Genomic DNA, 15,356 nt, shown 5'->3' on the forward strand with positions numbered 1-15,356 from the left:
ATATGAGAAATTCTTATATCAGTTCAATTCATCAGGTGTATTTATGAATTAAATTTACTAGCATGAATTTTATGTGAAAAAATATTTTATGGCATGAATTAATTCAAAATATTATGTGGTGAGTATGTTGGTGCAAGTAATTTTCATTATAAAGTTGGTCTTCCCCTTGATTTCCTTTCTAATTATATAACAAAAACTCTCAATCAACTTGTGGCCCGATAGCAATTTTTTTTAATATTTATAAATTGAGAATGCCAATAGATAATGTTTATGTTACGGATGGACGGTGGAGATTGGTTGGTTATAAAATCTCTTTTTACAACAAATAAAGTTAATATATTAAAAAGGAAAAAAAAAAAGATTCGAGAAATATATCAAAAGAAACAATAATTGCTATCAACTTCTACCTTCCGCCCGTAGTTTTGGGCTGCCAGATTTGCAAGTGTCCCATTGTAAATTTAGCAATGCAGGGAGAGGGAAGTTTTAAGGGCAAGAATTCATGGAGAAGCCACCAGAAAGAGAAAAAAAATATTAGGAAAAAATTTTATTCTACGTAAATTTTAAAATGTAGTAGTGATGAATGAATATTTAAATTCATTATAGGCTTGATTACTTCAAAAAATTACTTGGTTGGTGGTGTTGACCACAAGAATTTTACATGTTCTGTTAATCCTAAATTAGTAAAGTTGTTAAGTGGAGTTTTCGTTGACCTCCAACACAAGGAGTAGAAGAAATGGAAATAAATATCAACAAAGAGAGAAAGTGATAGAGAGCATTGATGGAGGGGAAGGGATGGGGCCCTACGTTGTTGAAACGAAGGAAGCAAATGGGGCCATGACAATGTCTCCTAGGAAGAGTGAGAGGAATGGACTAACGTGAGCATCATGTTACATGTCACCATTCACCTATGGACTCTCGTCTCCAAAATGGTCCCTCACCTTCTTCTTCCTCTTCCTCTTGTGCATGTCCTAACTCAGTTGTGGTGGGGGCATCTCAACGAGGCTTTCACATGCCCTAATAACCCTTCTTCTACTACAAGCCACGTGCCTACCTTCAATTATTCTTCCATTAGTGTTTTTCAACAGTAAACACATCACCTAATTACATAAACACTAAACAAATGGTGTTCGCACCGAATTAAATTCTCTAATCGAACCACTCATTTTAATACTCGATAATAAAATTTTTATTAATATATTTTAATTAATCGGGTGTTTGCACTTGTATACAAGTAGAATTTTCTGTACAATAAGCTACCTTTTACTGTAAATTCCATTGCATGTTCTGTTGTTTATGCACGTAACAATGAGTCAATAATTGCTGTGGCGTTGCTTAAGAACTTGGGATCTTATGGACAAACCAATAATTTCTCTTGATCAAGGAAGGATATCAACCCAAAATACAATACACAGTACATGTAGTTTATTGGCTATACAAAATTAATTTGCTATCACATTATATGGGATTTCGCATCATGTCTTGTCTTTGTCGTCCCATAAGTACGCTTATGTCTGAAAGATAAAATGTTTACAAATTGCATCAATCAGACAATTCTAGCCAAAGGGGAGACCCTAGCTCTCTTGAAGCATTTAATTTTTGGATTAATTATAGTCTCATGAAATTATGGCTTTAGCCAACCTACCCAGATTCTGGAGACACAGCTGATGTTATCCTTTTCTATTCATTTGTCAATTTCGGTCTCACTTCAATAGTCTTAACATTTCATCACTATCTACGTTCCAGTACCTACTTCGTTTTCAATTTTCAAAGAAAAAAATAATTAATTAAATTACAGCATTAATAATAATAAAAATTTTGTATGGACTAAATAATAATTTATCCGAAATTTAATTAGTATAATATATTGAAATATACTTAGCAAATGGATGAAAATAGTAAATGGAGTCCAAGAAATGAAGTAATTATTCTACAATTTGAATTTGTGCATGAAAGATATACATAGAAGATTTTATTTTGTTTTATTTTTTATTTTTTGTTGTTGGATAAATCCAATTTCATTTTCTTATAAATAGGTATCAATGGCGGACGAGTCATCATCCAAATGGGTGTAGGAAGAAGTAGGGGATGATAATTAATTGAAGAGGACCATTCAGAAATCTAAAAATGGGATATGTATGCATAAAACTCTCCGTTTTTGAAATCAAGAAACTAGAAAGAGATGTGCTTGTTCTGGGTAATCATCTTCTGTTAATGATAAATTCCTTTCACTATCTTAATACAAGACCTAGCTAGCTAGAATATGGATAGCCCCCGTCCTCCAACTCAATTTGACAAGTTTTAAGAATAATCCATGCCAAATATGCAAATTTTACTTTTTTTTTTTTTAAATTGATGATAAAACTCAATTTGACAAGTGGGAAATCTCTCTGAATTGTTCAAATTCACACTAAAAATTATAAGCTAAGCAGACTGCAGTCATAGTCCTGCTTGGTTCTATTTCTTTGAAATTAAGGTACATAATAATTTTGTCTTGATATATATCCAAGTGGGTCAATATGGGTAACAATCAAGCATGGAGTGTAGGCAAATACACACATCAAGGGGTCTCAGTTATAAAAGCTTTCTCTTCCCAATTATTTATTTGCTCCAAAAAAAAGAGTTGCCATTTGAAGTACAGTTCCAACCAAGCCATGCAGCTTGCCATATTCAACCTTATGGTAAGCATACTTGATCCAGCCTAGCATGAAAATGATTGCTAATTTGCTATTCCCTACACTACACTGTATGAGTAACAGGGATTTGCTTCTACAGTCACTGATCTCTCTCTGCTGACCCTTCAGTATTATATGCATGAAGGGTAGCCTTTCATAACTTCTTAATTAGTATCTATCCCCATTTTACATGTTTATTCCTAATTATACTAGTCGATCATAAATTTTTATTTTTTGTTTGAAATCTCAAAGCCCATAATTGGATATGTATAAATGTGTAAACGAAAAATCGAGTTAAGTCCGAAGAGTTAAAATTTTAATTTATTAAAATTTTTTTGAATCTTAGTCGAACTCAATCTTGGTTATTTCGAGTTAGAACTTAATATTAATAAATTTAAGCTCGATTCATTTAACTAGGTGGGGTTGCAGAGAGTAGAAATTAGCTAGGTGGGGTTGTAAATGTATATGAAGACCCAACACAGTCAAGTGGGTTAGTGAAGGTCCATCGGCCTATGTACAGTACCTTTGCTGACCCTGACACCTACTCATGGCCTTTTAAGTTAAATGCAAAAGGGCCAGACTCTGCCTATGTCATTTCTCATGCAATTTATACCCAATAAGAATTGGATCCATTGCATATGTTTTTTGCCAAAGATGTTATGTGTTGTTTTGTTTCCTTGTCAGTCATTTGTAGCCAAATACATATGCACATCAAAATAAAAGTTTATTAAATATTTAAATTTATAAAAATCATAACAATAAAATAAATTAATTAAATAATGATTTATCGAGTAAAATTTTAAATAATTTTACCTAATTATGTTATAAATTTTGTTAATTATTATTAAGGGTAACTTTATTATTTTATAAAAATTTAGATTAAAATTAATAAACTCTAAAGTATAATTAATAATAAATGCATATCATTTTTTAATCCTGAATTAATGGTAGATTACCCTTCCTTCTGAATAGAAATGGGCCAGTTTGGCATATCCGGCCCATAGACTCGGTCGGAATTAGGGACACGAGACAGAAATGGGCTGCATTTAAAAAGGCTTACTTGTACCATTGTATGCATCTTAGATGCCTTTTCCCTTCTTTTTTTTTTTTTTATATTTTTTTCAAGGAAAGCTTTGGTTGAATATGAATAGTCACTCTTTTAACACTCTAGTTAATAGAAAAAAAAAAAGCTTTATCAAAAATTTAGAAGTAGGAGATATTATAAATTTAAAGGAAAAACTAGTTCTCAAAACTCTACGGGGACTAGACAGCATACTTGCCATCTTAATCTTGTGTAGACAACCAAAGACCGAGTATAAAATGCAGTAGGCACCATAAGTATCTCCGGAGATTTCAAGCTAAAGTAATGATCTCAAAAATTTAATTTTACCGTGAAAGTTAAACCGGTAAAAGCACCGTTAAAGAAAGAAGATGAAAGCAACATATCTAAATTTCTTCGAACATATCAGCCACATGCAATCATGGGCACCTGTATGAAAATTGAAAACCAAGCAAATAAGCACACAAGCGACAGAAACTTAAACCAACATAGAGTGAATTTCTGACGGTCTTCTCACTGTGAAGCCCAACTTTGCAAAAATACAACCAAAATAAAAAATATATATACCCACTCGAAGGGGAAGGGAGCGACCCACGACTCCGAATGGCAGAAAGGGGTCATCCTCCATCCGAAAGGGGTAAAGGACGATTGACGAACGCGGCAACAAGGAGGACAAAACCTCATAAAATAAACACCCGAAAAGAGAAAATACACACTCTTTCTAAACTAATTAGAAAGAAGAATGTAATATAATAATCTAGAACCTCACTCCTAACGATTAGAATAAATATTTTCTTTGCCTGGAGTTCACTAAGCATAGCTTTCACCAAGAGCTTTAATTCAATTTGAAAATTACCCTACTAAAACTTTGGCATTTAACACAGTTGATGCTTGAAGGACAACACTTCAAATAGTTTTGAATATGAGGATTTGACAATATCAGGATATTATTTTCATCTCTAGCAGATAATTCAATATTATTATATTTATTAAAATATTGTCAAGTGTTTTAGATGAATAGTTTAAATAAGATAAATAAAATTTTAAGTTAAATTAGAGTATCTAAATAGTATTTGCAAAACAACAGAAATAAAAGTTAATTTCACTGTCATTCCTTTGGCTAATTTAATGATGATCTTTGTAAGAAAATAAATTCTATGTAAAGAAGAAGAAAAGTAAATGCTCTAGGTTGTATATATCTTAAGAATGACAAGAGAATATACGGAATTGGCTTAGTTAGAGGGCATTCCAACCGGGTCCGATTAGGTCCAAGTAAGTTGAATGATGTGTTTATCCCCACTGACTGAGCCACTCTATCCGGTTAGACCGGATCCCAAATCACTAACACCCTATACTGCTATAAAAGAATTTCTATCCAGATTAAATCATGCTTTCACATTACTTGTGAAGATTACCCTTTGACAACATAATCTTTCATAGCTACTTTTTCGGGGAAAAAATTATTATTTTAATATTTGGCCTTTTTAGAAAATACTTTTTCGGGGAAGATTACCCTATACTGCTATAACATTAATGCTAATAGCGGGTTAAGCTGCTTACGTAGAAAGCATAATTTCCAAGGTGAGAAGCAAAACAAGGAGACCATAAAACGCAGGAAATGCCCCGAGCTTTCGAGAAATTAGATGAGCCAAGTTTCACTCTCATGGACCCTTCAAACCTTTCGCCATCTATTGAAAGCCAGCATTTCCAACAGAGACCTTCAAACAGGCAAAGCCCTTCATGCACTATACCTCAAATCTCTAATCCCTTTCTCAACCTATCTCTCCAACCACTTCATCATCCTCTACTCCAAATGCAACCGCCTATCCGCTGCCCACCATGCCTTCAACCAGACCCACCAACCTAATGTCTTCTCTTTCAATGTTCTCCTTGATGCCTATGCGAAAAATTCACTCACTCATATTGCCCACCGCCTGTTTGATCAAATTCCCCAACGAGATGTTGTCTCTTATAATACTCTCATCACTGCTTATGCAGATTGCGGGAATATTTTACCCGCCTTAAGCTTGTTTAGGGAGATGAGCGAGGTGGGTCTTGACGTGAATGGGTTCACACTCTCTGGAGTGATCAGTGCTTGTTGTAATGATGTGAATTTGATCAAACAGTTGCATTCTTTAGCTATTTCTGCTGGACTTGATTCTTATGTTTCAGTGAACAATTCGCTGGTTACTTGTTATGGCAAAAATGGGCTGTTGGAGGAGGCGGAAAGAATATTCTACGATATGGGAGAAGAGAATAGAGATAAGGTTTCTTGGAACACTATGATTGTGGCATACGGGCAGCACAGGCAGGGGCTTAAAGCGCTGGCATTTTTTCAAGAAATGATTCGCAGGGGCTTTGAGGTTGATATTTTTACGCAGGCAAGTGTTTTGACAGCGTTTACATGCTTAGAGGACTTATTTGGGGGATTGCAGTTTCATGCTAAGTTGATTAAAACAGGGTTTTATCAGAATTGTCATGTGGGGAGTGGTTTGATCGACTTGTATGCTAAGTGTGGGGGTAGTATGTTAGACTGTAGGAAAATATTTGAAGAGATCTCTGCACCAGACTCAGTTCTTTGGAACACAATGATTTCTGGCTATTCACTAGATGAAGAATTATGTGAGGACGCTCTTGATTGTTTTAGACAGATGCAGCGTGCTGGTTATAAGCCAGATGATTGTAGCTTTGTGTGTGTGATCAGGGCATGCTCTAATTTGTCATCTCCTTCTCAGGGAAAACAGATTCATGCACTGGCAATGAAATCTAAAATCCCTTCAAATCAAATTTCTGTGGATAATGCTTTTGTTGCTATGTATTCAAAGTCTGGAAATCTTCAAGACGCAAGACGTTTATTTGATAGGATGCCAGAGCATAATGTGGTATCACTAAATTCAATTCTTGCAGGCTATGCACAACATGGAAATGGGATGGAATCATTGCTCCTTTTTGAACAGATGCTTGAGAATGGCGTTGCCCCTACAAGAATAACCTTTATTTCTGTTCTTTCTGCTTGTGCACACACCGGAAAGGTTGAGGAAGGCAAGAGGTACTTCAATATGATGAAAGAGAAGTTTGGTATTGAACCAGAATCAGAACATTATTCATGCATGATTGATCTTTTGGGTCGAGCTGGAAAGCTCCGTGAAGCAGAAGAACTAATTGAGACAATGCCATTTAGCCCTGGCTCCATTGGTTGGGCTGCATTACTTGGTGCCTGCAGAAAACATGGAAATATGGAGCTAGCTGAGAAGGCAGCAAATGAGTTATTGCAGCTGGAACCTACAAATGCCACACCTTATGTCTTGCTTGCTAATATGTATTGCAATGCTGGAAAATGGGAAGAGGTAACTAGAGTTAGAAAGCTTATGCGAGCTAGGGGTGTTAAGAAGAAACCAGGCTGTAGTTGGATTGAGTTAAACAATAGGATACATGTGTTTGTTGCTGAAGATAGATATCATCCAATGATAAAAGAAATTTATGGGTACTTGGAGGACATGTCAATGAAGATGAAGCAAGCTGGGTATGTGCCTGATGTGAGATGGGCTTTGGTCAAGGATGATGAGACAGGGGAAGAAGAGAGGGAGTTCAAGATAGGCCATCACAGTGAGAAACTAGCAGTGGCATTTGGACTGCTGTCAACAAAAGATGGAGAGCCAATACTCGTGATGAAAAACCTCAGGATATGTGGGGATTGCCACAACGCAATCAAATTTATCTCTGCAATTTGTGGTAGAACAATTACTGTCAGGGATACTCACAGATTTCATTGCTTCATGGAAGGACAGTGCTCTTGTGGCGATTTTTGGTGATAATAGTGGACAATGTAAATGTTATCAGAATTTCAAGGATGTATTTCTCTGCCGACAATCAAAATGAGATTTAAATATTCAGCAGCTTGCTTGTAGAATTCCTAATATCATTTTCATGCATGTGAAAAGGGATGGGAACAAAGAGGCGCATTCACTAGTTTGATTCTGATCTCAAATTGAGCTTATCAACTTCCAGTCCAATTTTGAAGGGGCCTTCCACGCACCCCCAATGCACCACTGATATTGTTTGCTGTGCTAAAAGAATGAATGCATAAACTTAGCTGTAAATCTAAAATTATTAAACTCATTCTCTTATAAAGTTAAGTTTATAAGTAATCGCAAATAGTTTTCAGCAATTAAATTAATAAATATGTCGCAGTACATTGTTAAGTGCACAAGACACACTTGTATGAGCTTATCTTTTACCAAATAATCTATCAATTTGGCTGGCACGTATATTGTTAGCATATAGCGTTAGATAGTTAGTTAAGTAGGTTCTAGTAGATTCTTGTAGTTTTCTTTGTATTTGGATATCCTATAAATAGGTGTATCTATACCTACATTAAATTTGTACTCTACAATACTTATTATGATAGAGTATTTTTCATCAAACCAAGATGGTATCAGAGTGGGTATTTTAAGATTTTTTTTTTTTTTTTGCCTCAAAGAACTTTTCTTAGATCAAGAAAATTGAAGAAAGTAGCTCCTCACAGAGCCAAGAGATTGACATTCAGTTATGATTCTCGTCTCCGTTCAACTGAATAGCATCAATTACAAAGGCTGGAATTGAGTGAGAAAATCGCTCTTAGAGCCAAGAATAAGCTAGCGCTCGTGGAAGGAAAATTCGCTATACCAGAAGATGGATCTGAAGACTACGATAAGTGGAAACGATGCTATTATATGGTAATGTCATGGATTCTCAACTCTATTTCAAAGGATCTGGTTAGAAACTTTCTCTACGCCACCACTGCTCGAGAACTTTGGATTGAATTGGTAGAACTGTATGGTCGAGCTTTGGATTGAATTTGTAGAACTGTATGGTGGGAGCAAAAGATAGATAATCTATCAAATTAAGTGGAGAATAGCATGGTCTTCCAAAAAAATCTCTCGGTGACAACATACTATAGTACATTAAAATAACTATGGGACGAATAAGGCAACATTGTGCCGATATCTATATGCAGCTATAGATTTGAGAAGCTCGCAACTGAAATTCACAACATCAATCATCTAATGCAATTTCTGATGAGATTCAACGATGCCTTTGATCAAGTCCGCAGTCAAGTGTGGCTTTTGGATCTATTATTGACGGTGAATAAAGCTTTCTTGATGGTTTTGCGAGTGGAATCTGAAAAAGAAAGTTCAAACCAATCTCCTAGAGCATATTGAGGTCACTGCTCTAACTATTTGATCTCAAGATAATAGACGAAAATACAAAAAATATTATGACGTGAGAAAAAGCCGCTATGACTACTGCAATTTAGATGGACATAAAAAAGCAAATGCTCAAGCTAATCAGTTATCTAGAATGGTTCAAGAGGAGGTCTACCCCTCCCCTCCGGTTTTTTAAGAAGTCGGTTTGTCTGTTCTGAATTTTGGTGAACTCGAGGGTGTTGCTGATGATTCTTTATATTCAATAAATTGGATTTCCTATCATCCAGTCTGACTAGATGGAAAAGTTTTCGATTCACGTGTACATATATTATGATCTTGAAAAATCCTATTTTTTATAGATTACCATCGTTTAAAGGAGTAAGAAACTAATATATGAAAGTAATAATATTTTTTTTAATAAATGATCGATAAGATAGTTAATTTATATTTAATTATTTTTTTATAAATTTAAATATTTATTACGTTACAATTTTAATCAAGTGATTAATCTCAAATTATGTATATTATAGTAAGAAAATTACTTTTCATTATTTCTATGTGATTTTTCTTTTGAACGTGGTTTCTTCGATGTGCTTTCCATGAACATTTATAAATTAGTATGATAATTTTTTATTATACAGTAAATTAATCATAACACTTTTATCTTTAGGGAGAAATTTTTCAACACAATCATTGTATATATAAAGATTAAATGTTGATTATTGATTATCCTGGAATTTATATAAGGCCCATTCTAATAAAATTACTCCTCACTAAAGACTGTTGGAAAAATATTTATGATTTCTTCCACCCCTCAATAGAGCTAAGTAACCACGTTGCACCCTCATGAATTGCATTTCTACTTCTTCTTTCGTTTTATTGCCTGTTAATGGCATAATTATTTCTCATCTTTATAAATCCTTATCACCACCCATTAATAATTATCAGAAGTCAAAACCACAAAGCAAAGAAGCTAAGAACGCAGCTTGTATAAATTTCTTTCAGCAGAATACAAGTTGCATAAATGCAATATTAACCAAGAAAGAGAAATTATCTCACAAAGCACAAGCCTATTTCACACTTGTACTCATACCATATCAAAATTTGTGTTGGAAACTGACCCACTGAAGAATTACATTACATAAACATTAATTCCTGCATGATTCACAAGAATTTTCAACTTGTTTCCAAAGAAGCTTCACATCATTAAACAACTGTTTCTACTTATTGAACCAAAGATCGACGATTGACACAGCCAATGCTTAACTTGACTTTAGCAAATCATCAGCTTTATCATTGACAGGAGGGTGTCTGTATATTGCAGGAACAGTAGCAGGGAAGAACATTTGTCTCACTCCTTCTGCTTTGATAATGGGGAAAATAATTCCTGATGCACTCTGCAAGAAGACAAGTCACTCAGCAAGAAAAACAAAAGGCTATATTTATAATCACCAGATTACAAAGGATAGAAGATACTCACTGAAATTAGTCTAACTCCAATAAACATGGCTTTCGGTGAAGGAAATGGGAGTAGAAGACGGCCAACACCATAGATTGCAACAGCAAAAAAATGGAGGAATAAGCTTAGTGGACTGGGATTTAGACCAGAGAGTAAAGCCACAGGTCCTGATGAAAATACACCACCAAGGCTTAAATAATCAAAGCATGCCTCTCGCATTTCCTTCCTTGCCTCATCAGGGGACGCACAGAATACTTTGTACAATGCTCCTGCTAGAGTATTTATCGTAGACGCCACAGGCTTCCAGAAAAAAAGTGCCATTGAATATGATTAGTTTTGAATATAACATTCAGACATGCATGCATGCAAAATATCAACTTACCTTGCGCAGTGTATAGAAGGATTCCAGGTATTTGGTTAGAGAAGCTGCATCGTTAAGATCACGAAGTGGGTTAAGAAGATCTCGAAGCACAACAATATCAGACAGTGCTACAGTCATCCCTCCGCCAGTTAATGGGTGGCGCATATTGAAGGCGTCACCCATCAGAAGGGCTCCGGGAGTCGGATGTGGATCAGCCGGCATGCTTCTGTTCGGCATGGTCCTGATACTGCCTTTATCTATTGCAGATATGAAGGCATCATGAAGCACTGGTGGAATCTGAAACGGAGTAAAACGACAATGGGCAAATGATGTTTTGTTAGCTAAACGGCAAAATGGAGATGAAACAATTAGCGATGAGCCTTGATGGGGAGATGAGCAGATCACCTGTGGCGCTACCACGTCCTTCAAGTACTTACTCATTTCACCATTAGCAATGGAAGGTACTTTTTGACCTGGTACATCAACCAAACAACGAACCTCTGTGCTGCTAATTGGATAACACAAAATCGGCGAAGGATCTGCTAAGATAACATGTCCATGATTTGCAAAAGGAAGCTCGCAATTCTCCAAAACTAAACCCACAAAATAAGAAGGCACGTCCACCTGTCACGATTAAAACAATACAAGAAGTTGTCTTAGCGGAGAAATTTGCTGCAAGAAAACAAAGATGCCATGAAAATTTCAAATTTCTTGCTTATTGTTTTCTGCATGTAAATCACCTTAGGATTACATAGAGAGCGACGCAGATTTGAGAAGCAACCATCACAGACGACTGTAAGAGGAGCATGAACTCTAAGTTCTTGACCATCCTTAGTTTTGTATTGAACGCCATTAATAGTCCCATTTTCTTCAAGAAGGGATGTCACTGTTCCTTGCTGTAGCTTTACACTGAGTGAAAATTCCCAGAAAAAAAAAAAAAGCAAGAAAATCATAAAATATTGAGTAAAACAGAGCATCAATACTATGTAAATTGGTCAAGGGAAAAAAGAATACTTGGGAATCTTGGCAGCTTTTTCTCTCATTCTCTGAATAAAGCGCCCATTATGAAAGCTTCTCCCCGCAACATCAGAATGAAAATTTTCCAGGGGATATGAGAGTCTAGTAACTTTACCATCCTTGAATAAAGCATAACCAAGCACTCGTTGGGCATCAATTTCCTCCACACAATCTGCATCAGCGTGAGCATGAGAAATATAATGTAAGAGAATCAGAATGGTAATTTGTCCCAGATCCAGACAACATAGGATTTCATTACAAAAACATTCAGTAATAATCTTGAAAAATTTTCACATCATATGAAGCTAATACAGATGCAAAGATTTTTAACTTTAAATCACATACCTTCAAGGCCCAATTCCATTAATTTTAGGTATCCCCCTGGCTGAAGCAGTTCACCGACAATTCTGTCAGGCTCTGTCAGGTCTCTTTCAATCACATGAACTTGTCTTCCATCCTGCAATAAAATCAAATCGTTCAGTTAAAGGCCATGCTTCAGGCCAAAAAGAAATCATTACATATCCCATATGGTAATACTAATTTTAGGTTCAGTGATAGCTCATATGAGCAGATATGCAATAAGGTATAATTGGAATTGGAAGTCTTGATTTGCTGTGAAAGAAACATGTACAAGGATTTCTCAAATCCTAATTATATTAGCTGGCCATGCATCCATAAATTGAAAAAAAAAAAAAGAAATTGTAATGTTAATGTAACAGTCCAACTGCAACCTACCCAAATAACTTTTAAAACTTTTGTACAAACAAAAAATGTTAACGTGATTTAGTAATTCAACCAATATATAATTATATTTATTTTTTATTATATACTATTTAGTATTTAAAATTTATAAATTTAACTAATCTGAATTTATATCAAATAAATTAGACAAAATACTTCCTCCTACGAATATATTAAAATCCGAAATCTATAATTAAAAAAATCATCCGATCTCAACTCCCAAATATTATATTTACCCTTTTGATTTTTAATTCCCAACTGATAATTGTACGAACTGTGCATTATTGCTGGTCCAGCCCTGAAGATTGGGCTGTGACAGATACAGAGAGGAACAATTGCTAATTAATTTTATGTCAGAACATATACTGTATAATTTAACAAATTAAGCAAAAGAACACGAAACTCGGACAGGTTTTGTAACCTTAAACCCACTCAACATCTCAAAAACTCACCATGGATTTTTACGAGTTTATTATAATATGAATCTTACTGTTTTTTTTAATCCATCAACATCAAAAATGGTATGTAACTATGTTTGCCAACCCAGAATTTTGATGTCAAAAATGCTATGACTTCAATTCCCATGAATAATTCCAACCCACATATGCTTTCAATTTTTTCTTGAGCAATGGAGCTCAGTTCAGCTATTTCACTTGCCAGAAAGATTAATGCAATCTCGAAAAAGAATGAGAAGAAGATATGGGAGAAAGAGCAAAATTATACCTTTCCAAGCGTACATGCGAGGGCTGCACCGGCGACGCCAGCACCGACGATGATGACGTCAGGACCTGAGCTATTCTCAGGCCTCTGCACATTATAATTCTGAGTCTTGAAGGCAGCTTTTTCCTTAAACTTCTGCTTGTTTTCAAGGTTCTGGTGCTTCCGTCGCAAAAAGCAGAGAACAAAAAAGCCAAAGAGAGAAGCAAAGAAAGTCCCAAAAATGAACTTATCAATAACGATAGCCATAATTATATAGTCACCGGAACGAGTCCCAGAAACTGAGAACAATAAATAAATAATGGGTTCTTGGGTTTCTTTCGTGGCCTCCCACTAGAATGCTGCTTTGTCTTCTTGTATTTCGAGAGGTGAGTTCGGCGGCGAGGTGGCGAGCGCAGGAGAGAGTAGAGGAGAAGGTGACGTTATCTTTTTGCTCTTATGTAACAAGAAGATGCTGTTCTTTTATAGAGAAAAAAGAAAGAAAGAAAGAGAATGAGAGCTGTGATGTTGTGATATGGTTGGCAGTTGGATTGAGAGTGGACGCATTAATTGCTGTAAAATTTTACGCCGGCGAAGAAGGTTGTCCTTGTCGTCGCCAACCTGTGGGGATGAAAGTGGAAGAAAGGTGCAAGTAACACAGATAAATTTCGAAATATATTGATAATTATTCAATTAAAAAAGGTGTAATATTACATATAAAAATATTAAAAAATTAATTTTTTATTTTATTAATAATAAATAATAATATATAATAGAAAAATCCTTATTATTAATTTTTTGCTTATGGCGGTTTTAAAATCTGTTGTTTTATTTCTTTTTTATTTTATATTATCATATAATTCTAAATTATTAGCATATTACATCGTATAACAGTTTCTTTTTTAATAAAACCCATAATTTTTTTTTACAAAATAAATTATAAAAAATAAAAAATATAAATATGTGAATTTCATTTAATTTTATTTATTTTTTGAATTTTTTTTCTATTTTTAAAATTAAAGGTGGAGTTTACTAAGTACATGTGTCGCCTACACAATAAATATCTCAATTAATTTCCAATGGAGGCTATCCCTGTAAGTAGGTATAACAATTTTAATTTTAATTTTAATTTTTTTGAAATTGATATGATTCTTCAAACAATTTATGAATTAATTTGATGGGGCTTATCATCTTTTTGGGTAGAAGTCGTTATAATTGTTATAATTATTTAAAATGTTATTTTTATTTAACATGATAAATCAATAATAATTCATTTTCAAGTAATACTGTTCATACAAGTTGTCATTATTTTAAATATCATATTTATTATTCAATAAAATTAATCAATTAATTGAAATGTTTAGTAAAAAATCAATACTCATTAAAGAAAGAGAAATAACTGTATAATTTTTTTATTTTATTTTTAATTCGTAGTGAATAATAAGGTGTATAGTTCGATTTTTAATTTGGATGTTTTAAAAATTAGAAATTAAATTAAATTTTCGATGTGCTCTTACTTAATTTTTAAATGTTTCAGTTGATTATTCTTTATATTTCAGTTTTAATTTAATTCGGCTGAACTGTGATTTGAATTTTATTTTTTAAAATAATTTTATACTAAAATTATCATAAAAATATCTACTTAAATTATTTTTAAATTTTAAAATTAATGGATACTATATATTATATTGATGTGGCCGAAATAGTTCTGAAATGTGATTGGTTGATTCTGTAAAAAAGAAAACGTGAGGTGATTGATGTTTACGGCAGTTATTTTGATATTCAAGTCAGTAAACTGAATAATAAAACGAGTATAAGAAATTGATTAAAATTCAAGAGTAGTTGTATAAGAATTACGTACATTTGTCCTCGATCAATTAATCGAGTAGTTGTATAAGAATTACGTACATTTGTCACTGCGATCATTAACTTTTATACTGTAAAAAAGTGGAGTTATCTATAGTATTTCCTGAAAATCTAGCTCGTGCCAGTTAGTCGATAAGGAAATCTATCGATTAATTGATCGAGGATTCCGTAATTATAGGCATAATGAGAATCTGCTAGATTGTGTAGTTAACGGTAATTTTATGTGAAAACTCATCCTCTTCAGGGGAGGGTGAGTCTTGAAGAAAGTTCGGATGCTATAGTATTCGAGTCTTTCTTT

The 15,356-nt window shown here is 34.1% G+C and overlaps 2 protein-coding genes across 3 annotated transcripts; one reads left to right on the forward strand and one right to left on the reverse strand.

The window, feature by feature from the left end:
* Positions 1 to 5,031: 5,031 nt before the first annotated feature.
* On the forward strand, positions 5,032 to 7,887 carry LOC110629354 (pentatricopeptide repeat-containing protein At3g49710). Its single transcript, XM_021776277.2, has one exon. It carries the CDS (start codon positions 5,376 to 5,378, stop codon positions 7,542 to 7,544), a length of 2,169 nt encoding a protein of 722 aa, XP_021631969.1. The 5' UTR covers positions 5,032 to 5,375; the 3' UTR covers positions 7,545 to 7,887.
* Positions 7,888 to 9,882: 1,995 nt separating this feature from the next.
* On the reverse strand, positions 9,883 to 13,813 carry LOC110628978 (squalene epoxidase 3). 2 transcript variants are annotated; one of them, XM_021775797.2, is made up of 8 exons: positions 13,220 to 13,807; positions 12,101 to 12,212; positions 11,753 to 11,927; positions 11,479 to 11,647; positions 11,144 to 11,362; positions 10,760 to 11,035; positions 10,399 to 10,677; positions 9,883 to 10,315 (listed from the first exon to the last, which is right to left on the reverse strand). In XM_021775797.2, exons 1-8 carry the CDS (start codon positions 13,460 to 13,462, stop codon positions 10,181 to 10,183), a joined length of 1,608 nt encoding a protein of 535 aa, XP_021631489.1. In that variant the 5' UTR covers positions 13,463 to 13,807; the 3' UTR covers positions 9,883 to 10,180. The 2 variants fall into 2 exon arrangements, with proteins under 2 accessions (XP_021631489.1, XP_021631488.1); XM_021775796.2 differs by having other exon boundaries at positions 10,760 to 11,362; positions 13,220 to 13,813.
* Between the last annotated feature and the right edge of the window lie 1,543 nt (positions 13,814 to 15,356).

This window comes from Manihot esculenta, chromosome 13 (assembly GCF_001659605.2).
Source record: "Manihot esculenta cultivar AM560-2 chromosome 13, M.esculenta_v8, whole genome shotgun sequence".
Lineage (NCBI taxonomy): Eukaryota > Viridiplantae > Streptophyta > Magnoliopsida > Malpighiales > Euphorbiaceae > Manihot > Manihot esculenta.

Bases quoted from the DNA above. Each gene is read 5' to 3' on its own strand.
- LOC110628978 (XM_021775796.2), bottom strand. From the start codon at position 13,462: ATGGCTATCGTTATTGATAAGTTCATTTTTGGGACTTTCTTTGCTTCT. The intron at 11,648-11,752 runs GTATTCTTTTTT...ATTTTCACTCAG, and splicing joins AAAGCTGCCAAGATTCCCAA to TGTAAAGCTACAGCAAGGAA. The intron at 10,678-10,759 runs GTAAGTTGATAT...TTTTTCTGGAAG, and splicing joins CCTTCTATACACTGCGCAAG to CCTGTGGCGTCTACGATAAA.
- LOC110629354 (XM_021776277.2), top strand. From the start codon at position 5,376: ATGAGCCAAGTTTCACTCTCATGGACCCTTCAAACCTTTCGCCATCTA.